Genomic DNA, 10,791 nt, shown 5'->3' with positions numbered 1-10,791 from the left:
GCCCCCAGGGTGGCTCGTGGGTCCTCGCTATTGGTCCTCCCCTAGTTTGCTGCGAAGTGCCCAGTTCCTCATTGGCCACATATTCTCCCGCGCCGCAGCCGCAGTCACCACAACAAGCGCCACGTGCTCAACCGTGGGGCTTGCTCATTGGCCGCGAGTCCCGACCCGCCCACGCCCCCATCCTGCCCCAGGCTTCCTGCTTCCTCCTCCTATTGGTTACCTGTCCCAACACCCCTCCCTCTAGCCCGGGCGCGCTGCACCTCAGATGAGGATTGGCCGAAGACAGGAAGGCGGGGTTTGGAGGCAGGTTAAGAGCGCTCGGCGGCGGGGCCACGCGTTCCTGAGAAGGTTCAATGGCGTGGCAGGGGATGGCGACCGAGTTCCTGCAGGTGCCGGTGGGAGGCACTTCCTATACGGACGCCGCAGGTTTCGCTACTGCCGTCTGCTGGAGGAGGGTTCCTTCCGCGGCCGCACGGCCGACTTCGTCTTCATGTTTCTCTTCGGGGGTGTCCTTATGATCGTATCCTTACGGGCTCTGGAACCTCTGGGCCCAGCCTGTGTTGGCCCTGGGGCCCGGCTTGAGCGCCGGCTGGAGAGGGACAGAGTCGCTTCCTCCAGTTTAGGCTGTATTGAGCGTGCATCGCGTGCTCAGCTCCAGGTGCCAGGGCTAGGTCCAGTGCTGTACCCAAAATGCCACACGGTGGGGTACCCGGCGCTCTGAGCCCTGAACGCCAGTATCCAGGAGGAACTGGGGCCAGGATGAACAGTGGTGGAGCCTGGAGTGAGGTGGAGAGGCAGTGCAGATCAGGTGGCCCCTGGAGGCCACAACGTGGCCTTAGATTGGGAAGGGAAACCAGCCAGCAGGAGGGTTCCAGGGGTTTAGGAAGTCAGAGGGGCCCTGGGCAGGGCATGAGGCCTTGACTCTGGCCCAGCTGCTGGGGCTCCTGGGCAGCCTCTTCTTCCTGGGCCAGGCCCTCACAGCCATGCTGGTATACGTATGGAGCCGCCGCAGCCCACGGGTGAGGGTCAACTTCTTCGGCCTCCTCACCTTCCAGGCGCCATTCCTGCCCTGGGCGCTCATGGGCTTCTCAATGCTGCTGGGCAACTCAATCCTCGTGGACCTTCTGGGTGAGCCTGCTGTCCATCCAGCCTTCCCCAAGCAGGCTGTCAGGGACCTGAGGGTCTGCTTGGCCAGAGCCCCCCGTCCACCTGCACTGGACCTCTCATCTGTCCCCACTGCCTCTTCCTGCCCTCACGGCTACCCTGTTCTTCCAGCCCCTCAAACAAGCCAGCGTATCCTGCTTGCTGATGCTTGTGTAGGTTCTGACCCAGGTGGGGATGGGTGGGTCAGGGTTCCTGCTCCGTGGCTCCCATTCCTCCCATGTTCTCAGGCCTGACCCCCTCCCAGGACCTGCCCTCTTCTGGGCCAATCCCGGCCCCACCCTGGGCTGGCAGTCTGCGTAGGACATTGGTCACCCGTGCTCTGGGGCCTTCAGGGCTGCACTGGCCGTGGGCTCTGGGCTGTGGAGGGTGGCTTCAGCAGTTGGTGGCTCTCCCACAGGGATCGTTGTGGGCCACATCTACTATTTCCTGGAGGATGTCTTCCCCAACCAGCCTGGCGGCAAGAGGCTGCTGCTGACCCCTGGCTTCCTGTGAGTGCTAAGATGACAGCCCTCCCTACTCCCCCCCAGATGGTTCCCTACCCCACGGGGGAACCCCTGTTGGCTGAAGCTCAGCGTGGGCCCCTCCCCACAGGAAGCTGTTACTGGATGCCCCAGAGGAGGACCCCAATTACCTGCCCCTCCCTGAGGAGCAGCCAGGACCCCTGCAGCAGTGACCCCACCCAAGGCCAGGGCCAGTCCCAGGGGCCCATCTTCCTGGCCTCTGGCAGGACTGCATTCCCGCCGCAACCCTGGCTTGTAGCACAGCTACCTGTCCTGGAGGCTGGGCCATGCCCAGGGCCCACCCGAATAAACAATGACCTGCGTCCTCTTCACACACAGCACTGGCCCTCCTGCCTCGGCCGGCCACACCTTTCCATGCAGGGTAGGTGCTGCTGGCCTTGACCAAGGGACACCAAGCCTGACCTGCTCTCTCAGACCAAGAGCAGGTGGTAGGATGGGAGGCCCAGAGAGGGTCCAGAACCTACCCACAATTGCCCCACAGAACTTTGAGCTCTCATCCCCACCCTGACTGTGCCTCCATCAGCCTTCAGTGAGGGGTGTCAGATCTTGGTGGTGGGGCCAGGACTGGGCTAGCTGGTCATGCTGAGCCCATTCTGTGGTGGCTGCTGCCCGAGGGGCCCTCAAGCTGATGCCTCCCTAGGCCCCTCCTGTCCCTCACCAGCAACCCACAAGGGGAGCTTTGCCTCATTTTCCAGCTAAGCAGCTAAAGGACTGGCTAAGTACCCACGGGGCCAGATGCAGAAAGGGGGCAGGCCCTTTCTGTGACCCCAAAGCCTTAAGTGTCACCTTAGCAGAGTCCAACGGCTGAGGCAGAGACCTCTGGGAAGCTCTGCCCCTGCCATCTTCAACTGAGGACGCGGAAGCCTCCTCTGGCCCACAGCTCACTTGCATCAGATGACCAGTCCCCATGGTTTATTCCTGGATCGTCACCAGCACGAGGGCTCCTCCAGCCACCAGCTGTCACGTTCATAGATGACAGAAGTATTCGCCATGGGATTGGACCTTGACATTGTAGTGAAACCTTTGGAGCAGCAGTGGGCTCAGCAGTGGGCAGGTGGCATGTGAAGGCCCCTCCCCGGGCCTCTCCCAGGTAGGTGGCCAGCCTGGCCAGTGGGCTGAGGCAGGCAGGGTGTGTCCCACCCACCAGCTGGGGGCTTGGGCCACCTCCTGTTGGCCTGAACACACACCTCAGCAGTGGAGCCCACTTGTCTCCAAAGCCAGCTGCGCCTGGAGCCTTCCTCTTTGTTCAGGGCCTTCCAGTGAAGCCCAGCTGTCTCCTTGCTTGGGGTCCAGCAAGTTCCACTCCTGGATGAAGGGCAGTGGCTGGAGTACAAATTCTTAGGACGTGCTCACGAGGCCCACCACCACCCCCGCCCCAGCCCAGACGCCAGGCCCATCTCACCCCACATCTCACAGCGAGAACCTTCAGAGCTCTGCCCCTGCCCAGTATGGGGCTTGGGCTGGGTACCGGGTGCCATGGGGCTCCAGCCATGCTCCGGGGAGCAGAGCAGTCCTGACCCTCAGCCCTGCCAGCAACTGAAGGTGCGGGGTCTGGGTCCATGGTCTTCAGTTAGACTGTAGCTGTGCCTGGGTCACCCTGTGGTGCCTGGCCCAGTGAGGAGGCCCCCATGTGCCATCCTCCTGGGTCCCACATCACAGGCAGAGTGGGGACCCTTCCACATTACAGAAGAGGATGCAGAGCTGCATCACTCTTTGAGTTGGTGCCAGGTTGGGTGTACTGCTCCACACTCTTCTCCTGTTACTCCTCACAACCTGCGGGGAGGGAGGGGCTGGCCTGGCCACAGCATCAGCTGGGGGTGGAGATGGGCCCCAGTCCACCTGTTATGTGTGAGGTGCTAGGAGGTGTGGCGAGAGCAGTGCACACCTGCTGGAGCTGAACAGCTGGGCACGGGCACCCGGGCTGGCAACACGCCCTCAATGACCGCACAAGACGGGGCCTCTCCAAGGACCAGAGAAGCATGCTCCTGGCTGGGGGCGGGGCTGTGGCTGATGGGGCAAGCGGCCCTGCCTGCTGAGCCTCACCACCTTCTCATCCCTCTGGGACTGCAAAGACTTGCCGAGCACAGGTGGGTGGGATGCCGGGGCCAAGGGGAATCAAAACTGCTCTGAGTCAGGGCCTGGCAGGGCTGAGAATAGAGCCACGGTCCTGCTAAGGCTCAGCTGGGGACATGAGGCAGAGGAGGGTGAGGGTCCTGCCCGCAGCCTCGACCACACGTCCTGACCACGTGCTCTCCCCCATTCTTGTTTTTATGCCACCACTTTGAAGAAACGAAACAGGACCTGTCGCCTTTTATTTAAAAAATGTTGCTTGCCCTGCCTGGGGCTCCTATACAAAAACAAAACACAACCCAAAACGAGGCTTCTTCCTGACCAGAGACGGGCGGTAGGGACTGGAGCTCAGCAAAAGGAATGTGTACCCTGGGGTAGATGACCAGGAGGCCCCTGCCCCATGCTCCTCAGGATGGCCGGGCTGCCCTCTCCTTGCCAGAAGATGGAGGGGAGACGGTCCAATCTTCCAGATGCTCCGTGGGAGCCAAGCACCACTGGGTGGTTACCAGGCCGGGGCAGTGTTGGCCAGACGCCTCATCCGCCTGCAGGAGGGGAGAAGGCGGTGACCCTGGGCAGCTGCCCCTCCACCAGGGATCTCTAGGGCAGCCAGGGGAAGGGGCAGAGACAGGATGTGGTAGGTGGGATCCCCAGCCCCTCCCTCAGCCTTGGCCTGCTACTTGGGGCCCTGAAGCTGCCCACTGTCCCACCCACCTCGCCAGGGGTCCCGAAACCTGGTCTAGGCTGTGGTCAGACCGACCCAAGGGCTACTCTTGTCCCCTGCAGGACTAGACTGGGACTCATCATCCAGGGGCCTGCTGGGTCTTGGGAAAGGGGACGGTCCTGTCCTGCCTGAAAATGGGGCTGGGGAGGCACCTTGTGTTCCTGTCCTGGTCGCGGATCTTCTTCTCCATCTCGGCGTCTGTTAGGGTCTCCAGCAGCGGGCACCACTGATCAGCGTCGCCTGTGTTCCGGATGGCAATCTCCACCGTGGGCAGGGGGTTCTCACTGTGGAAGACAGGAGGAAGTAGACAGTTCACAGAGCAGCAGCCGGAGAGGCCCCAGAAAGCTCTGTCCATGCCCCACGGGCAGCTGGAACGCTGGAGCCTGGTGTCTGTGCCTGGCCCCCAACAGGGCGGTGGGGGTGCTGTGGCCCAGTGGACACCACGACAGCGACTCCAGGTCTGCATGCTGGGGAAGGGTCCATAGGACAGCGTTGCAGGGCCAGCTGTTCCCACTGCACCTGTGGGGAGGGGGAGGGCCGTCCACCTCGCTCAGCGTCCACAAAAAAGGAAACCAAAGGAGTCCACCCAGGAGTCCAGATGACGCTCACTGAAGGCCACTGCCCCTGATGGTCCCACACACAGCTCCTCAGCCCGTCACAGGGCCCAGAACCCACGACCCCTGACTTCTCCACCTTGGGGTCCCTCAGAAACGTCTCCGACTCCAGCTGAGGGCCATCTGCACAGCCTCTGGCTAAGTGGACTCAGCGGTTGGGCGGGGGGGTCAGCCTCAGCAAGGCCACCAAGGCTGGGGGTGCCTGACCGAGCTGCCGCCTTTGCCAGAAGGGCCAAGCCCAGGCTGCCCGGTGAGCCTCAGCACAGCCCGAGCCCTGCCCCCATCTACCCGGAGCCCTGTAGAGTCAGCTCTGGAGGAGGGAGAGCAGGGGTGCCCCAGGGAGGTGCCCAGTGGATGATGGCACAGAAGAAAACGGGCCCCTGGCCTTGGTCTAAACACCTCATCTCGAAAATGGGGACAATGTCCTTGCTGTGAGGGCTTTCAGAGGATCACTATTACTAAACATCCAATGTACATCCACTATGTGAGGGCCGGGTGCCACTCCCACAGCCCCCCGAGCCCGTACCGAGGGGCTGCCCAGCGTGACTGCAGAGCCCCCGCCCATCCCCCTCACGCTGCTCCTCGGCCTGGAGTCTCAGGGACCACAGGCGCACGAGGCACAGCCCAGGGCTGCCCTGCTCCCCTGCAGAAGTGGTGCTCGCCTCTTGCTGCCACAGCTTGGCCCATGGGGTCCATGCCCATGAGGCCCGGAGCTGGAGCTGGTGCTGGTGATTCAGAGGCCTGTGGCTGGGCCGCCCCTCCTCGGCTGCTCCTGACAGCTGCTCCCCAGCCGGGTGGCGGTTTGGCAATCCCAAAACCAGCCGGCCAAAGACCCAAACATCATCCCTCACCTCGAGGGCTCCCAGCCACCTTCCTCAGGAAGGGGAAACATGAAAGTCGCCAAGCCCACGCGGAGGGGAGCCAAACATGTTTTCCTCTTAAACAAGAGCTGGAGCGTGGGTCCTGGAGGCCCCTGTGTTTACCTCCCTGTGGCTCTGGGAAGATTCCACCCCAGTGGGTTTGTTCTAAAATAAGAACTGCTTGAACCAGGCACGGAAGGATGGGCCTAGAGCCAGCAGGCCCCGTAGGTGTTGCAGGAGACATGCGGGCAGAGCCGCCCTGAAGCCCTCAGAATCCCCTCTGAGGGGATTGTGCTTCCCGGGCCTCAAGGCCACCTGGGACCCTGATGTTCCCACGACCTGTGGTGTCCAGGCAGGGAGGCCATGGCTGAGGAGGCAGAGGACCTGGACGTTCATCTTCGATGTGACCTCACTTTTACGACCTCACGAGGTCCAAGAGGCCAGCTGAGAAGCATGACTGTGCCTGCTTGGTAGAGGAGAACAAGGCTGCGATGGTGAGCAACCTGCCCACAGCTCCTCAGCTGGGAGGAGGGGGCAAAACTCGACGTCGCCCTCCTGTTTATGATCAACTAACTTTGGATAAGAGGCCAAACCCACTCAATGGGGACAGAGCAGTCTTTCCAACAAATGGTGCTGGGACAGGAGCCTGGATCAGGCCACTGTTTCTTAGGTATGACACCAAAAGCACAAGCAACAAAAGAAAAAATAGATAAACTGGACATCATCAAAATTTAAAACTTTTGTGGGACTTCCCTGGCGATCCAGTGGCTAAGACTTTGCCTTCCAATGCAGTGGGTACAGGTTCAATCCCTGGTCGGGGAGCTAAAATCCCACATGCCTCTCGCCAAAAAACCAAAACAAAACAGAAGCAATATTGTAACGAATTCAATAAAGACGTTAAAACAATGGTCCACATCAAAAAAAAAGAATTTTAACTTTTGTGCCTGAAATGACACTGTCACGAAAGTGAAACATAAACCCACAAAAAGGGAGAGAATATTTGCAAATCATGTATGTGATAAGGGACCTGTAGCTAGGATATATAATGAACTCTTACAACTAAATAATAAAACACCAAATAACCCAATTAAAACACAAAGGACTTGAATAACCTTTTGTCTAAAGAAGATATACACACGTCCAACAGCACATGAAAATATGATCAACACCATCAGCCATTGGGAAATGCAAATCAAACCACACGGAGATGCCACTAGGGTGGCTAGGATCAAAGTCAGATAACAAAGGCTGGCGAGGATGTGGAGAAACTGGAGCCCATGCTCTGCTGGAGAGAATGTAAAACCACGCAGCTGCTTTGAAAACAAGTCTAGTGGTTCCTCCAAACGCTAAACAGAGCTACCACGTGACTCAGCAATTCCACCCCTAGGTACATACCCAAGAGAACCGAGAATAGGTGTTCAAACAAAACCTTGTACACAAATGTTCACGGTAGCACTGCTCTTAACAGCCCAAAGTTAACAAAACCCAAATGACCATCAACTGATGACTGGATAAATAAAGTATGGTCTGTCTATATGATGGAATATTATTCAGCCACAAAAAGGAATGAAGTTCTGATACAGGCTCCACATGGACGAACCCTGAAAACATTATGCTAAGAAGCTGGCCACAAAAAACCATATGTTATATGATTCTATTTACGTTAAGTATTCAGAACAGGCATATCTACAGGCGGGAAGTAGATCAGCGGTTGCCCAGGACTGCAGAACTGTGCAAACACACAAAAACTCACTGAGTCAACACTCTAGGTGGTGAACGAAAACAAGCCGGCCAGCCCGGCCACGGGGCCAGCGCAGGGTGTCGCGGTGTGTGCCACCTCTTCTGGTGGCTCTGGTCAGCCAGTCCACAACGACCCTGGTGCCTCCCAACCCTGAGGCTGTTCCAGTGACAATGCCTCTGTCCCCCACCGGGCACAGCTGCCAGGTTCTCTGACCTTTTGCCTGTCCCCAGCTTCCTCCAGCCGCTCCTGCCCTGGCCCCCCGCTGCCTCCTCCCTGGCCCACACCATCTGGCCTCGGTGGCCAGGCACTCGCACCTCCTCTGCTGGACAGCGCACTGGTTCTCCCCTGTGTCCCCAGCCAGGGCGGAGGGCCGGCCCGGAGGAGGTAGAGGAACTCTGCAGGATGCCACCCCCCTCATAGTCTTGGTGACCGTCTGACACCCTCACACCCTCTGCCCAGCCCTCCCCTGGGGAGCCCTGCCCCCTCGTCACTGTCTCTTGTCTCCATTCCGCTGGCTCCAGGACATCTGTATGTCCCTCTGGTTCAGCTCTATCCTCTAGCAGCCACACGCCCGCGTCCCCCTCACGCTCACTGCCTGCCTCTGCCCACATCAGGCTTGCCCGGCCCGCTGCCTGTTCTCCGCACTGGTGCCCCAGCTCACTAGCCTGTGACTAGCCTGCTCCACTGTCGCAGAGGAGGGCACCGCGGCCAGACACCAGGCTGGGCTCAGTCTGGCGGAGACAGCCAGCACTGGCTCACAGGAATCCAGAGAGCTTCCAACAGGGGTGACGGGGCCCAGAGCTTAAAGTCCCCTTGAGGAGTCATGCGACTCAGCAGCTGCCAAGCTTCGCGTAGCAGAAACCAGGCTGGGGCTCCCAGTCCAGCTCTCCGTGGGCCAGGTAGGCCCTGGCCCTGGAGATGCAGCGAGCCCCTCTCCTTTCCCCAGGCAGAGGCTGGACAGCAGGGAAAGGCTGCTACTGGTCTCCCAGGGAGCTCCCGAGGTGTGGGGAGCGCACGGGGAGAACGCAGGGTGGGGTCAGGAGACAAAGTTCCAGGCCCCCTGCTAGCCGCAGTCCTGCCCCTGGATGATAAAGCCTGACTCCGCACTCCCCTTCCTGTCCTGCCAGCTCTCCGAGCACCCCGCTGCCCAGCCCAGACCCAGCACACGCGAGCCCACGAAGCCTGGTCGGCTGGGGAAGTGCAGCAGCCCTCCTGATGCCAAAGGAGGCCTGTGGCCGCCTCCAGACCACCAGGCAGGCCGCACCCACCCAGCTGGCTGGGCCAGGCTGCTGTGGAGGGGGCATGCTTACCACAGTCCCCAGTGGGGCGGCCCTGCCTTTGATCCTGAGGATTTGAAAGCTGCATCCTCAGTACCAGAGTCATTCCCACCCACACAACGGAACGTGTTAACTAGCTGCTGAAATGGGAGCACTCCATTCAAGTCCTGACCTGCACCCCCGGGGCCCCCAGGGGCCTGCTCTGGAGCTGCAGGTCGCACTGCCGACAGCCCGGAGCCCCGGCAATCAGAGCAGGAGGGATGCGGCCTCATGTGTGGACACCCTCCAAGTCCCCCTGCTGCACACCAGTGAGATGTGGGCTCTGACTCAGCATTTGGGGATGAGGGACTCCCAGGACCTCAGGGTCGACTCTAGGAAGCAAGGCCACCCCAGACTGGCCCCAGGCCGGTCGGCCTCAGCTTGCATGCGGTCAGTGGACACACACCGCAACACTGTGAGCAGACCTCCCATGGGATGTGGAGTGTGGGCCTGTACCCACATCTGTGGAGCAGGATCCCCAGTTAGCGGGGCTGCTGGAGGTCATGGGAGGCCACGTATGTTATGTCAGCCGGGACGCCCAGGGCCTGAGGCCCTGCGGGTGTTGGTCATTCCTTCTCTCTTGCTCAGAGCTACAGGAAAACTGAGAAGGCTACCTCCTGGGATTTCTGGGGGAACCAGCTGAGACACAAACAGACTCATGTGCTCCCTTAGCTGTTCCATCTCTGCAAGGCTCTTCATCTTTGCTCCTCTGCACCACCTTAAGGGGTGGTCCCTCAGTAATGGCCTCCAAATGTGGACGGTGACAGCTTGACGAGCAGAATAAATCCTAACATCCTATTTTGATGCAGAGATACTCAGCGCCGCCCCCGCTGGCACCCCATACCGCAGAGGAAAAGGAGCTCAGGGGACAGGGCTGGATGTGACGAACAGTCCTGTTGGTGGGCGAGCTCTGCTATGTGGTTAACGCTCGCCGACTCCTGCCCTGGCCAGGCCCGCACGGCAGGGCCACCAGGAACAGGAAGGCCACATCTGTGTCATGAGGAGCCCCGTCCCCCGGTCCACCCCCACCAGCACCCATGACACTGGACCAAATGCTACATTTACACTCCCTACCCCCCTGCCCCCCGTCCCCAGCAGCCTGAACGCTACTCCCTCTTCCCCACCGGCACCCAGTACGGGTCCAGCCGGCAGGGGTGCCCACCACCTGCTCTCTGACTGAACAAGCAGCCTCTTGACTCCCCTCCAGGGAAGGCAGCATGGAGTAGGCCTTGTTTGAGATTCAGTGCCAGTCCATCAGACGACCCCGACCGAGGAAGGGTCTGGGTGAGTGCAGGGAGGAGGTGGCATGTGAGGGCGGCAGGGGCTGTTGGCGGCAGAGTGGGTGAGGACAGAGGGGCAGACCTGCCACCTCCTTAGATCCTCCTCTGTGATGGGGGATGGGAGGAGCCAACAGAGGCCGTTGAGCCCGCAAAGCTGCTCTCGGCCAGACGGCATCGTGAGGCTCCAGAAAGTCCCAAAGGCGTCACCACACACAGGGGGAAGCCTTGTCCCCAGAATGGTCTGCAGGAGGAGGAGGAGGCCCCCGTCCAAGACCTACCTGAAGGCGTAGGTCTTCTGATGCCAGCTCAGCTGTCCCCGGATGCTGTACGCGATGGTGGTGACGAACTCCCCGCCCAGCCCCAGCTCGGAGCACAGCTTCAGGGCAAACTTCTCCGGCGAGTTCTCCTTCTCTGACATGTCCCACTCAAACTGGTCCACCAGGGAGATGTTTCCCACGTGGATGTTCAGCTGGGCCAGAACCAGGAACAGGAGTCAGAGCAGGC

General features: G+C 60.3%; 2 protein-coding genes across 6 annotated transcripts in view; one reads left to right on the top strand and one right to left on the bottom strand.

Moving 5' to 3' along the window:
• The first annotated feature begins 432 nt into the window (after window positions 1-432).
• On the top strand, window positions 433-4,106 carry DERL3 (derlin 3). 3 transcript variants are annotated; one of them, XR_003005758.1, is made up of 5 exons: window positions 433-520; window positions 933-1,128; window positions 1,562-1,652; window positions 1,756-3,772; window positions 3,973-4,106. XR_003005758.1 is itself a non-coding variant. In XM_024763802.1 (4 exons), exons 1-4 carry the CDS (start codon window positions 491-493, stop codon window positions 1,835-1,837), a joined length of 399 nt encoding a protein of 132 aa, XP_024619570.1. In that variant the 5' UTR covers window positions 433-490; the 3' UTR covers window positions 1,838-3,841. The 3 variants fall into 3 exon arrangements, 1 of the variants encoding a protein (XP_024619570.1); XR_003005759.1 differs by lacking the exon at window positions 3,973-4,106 and having other exon boundaries at window positions 1,756-2,775; window positions 2,936-3,841; XM_024763802.1 differs by lacking the exon at window positions 3,973-4,106 and having other exon boundaries at window positions 1,756-3,841.
• SMARCB1 (SWI/SNF related BAF chromatin remodeling complex subunit B1) overlaps window positions 3,966-10,791 on the bottom strand; it is a 27,503-nt gene continuing 20,677 nt past the window's right edge. For 2 of the 3 annotated variants that reach the window (XM_024763799.1, XM_024763800.1), the window contains exons 7-9: window positions 10,566-10,756; window positions 4,629-4,760; window positions 3,966-4,297 (exon numbers count right to left, since the gene is read on the bottom strand). In XM_024763799.1, the coding sequence (XP_024619567.1) occupies window positions 4,258-4,297; window positions 4,629-4,760; window positions 10,566-10,756 (363 nt within the window). In that variant the 3' untranslated portion in view covers window positions 3,966-4,257. The remainder of the gene's footprint in view (window positions 4,298-4,628; window positions 4,761-10,565; window positions 10,757-10,791) is intronic. The other variant, XM_024763801.1, reaches the window with a different exon arrangement.

The sequence above is a fragment of the Neophocaena asiaeorientalis genome, unplaced genomic scaffold (assembly GCF_003031525.2).
Source record: "Neophocaena asiaeorientalis asiaeorientalis breed wild unplaced genomic scaffold, Neophocaena_asiaeorientalis_V1.1 scaffold110, whole genome shotgun sequence".
NCBI lineage: Eukaryota > Metazoa > Chordata > Mammalia > Artiodactyla > Phocoenidae > Neophocaena > Neophocaena asiaeorientalis.
This window is presented reverse-complemented; position numbering and strand designations above follow the sequence as displayed.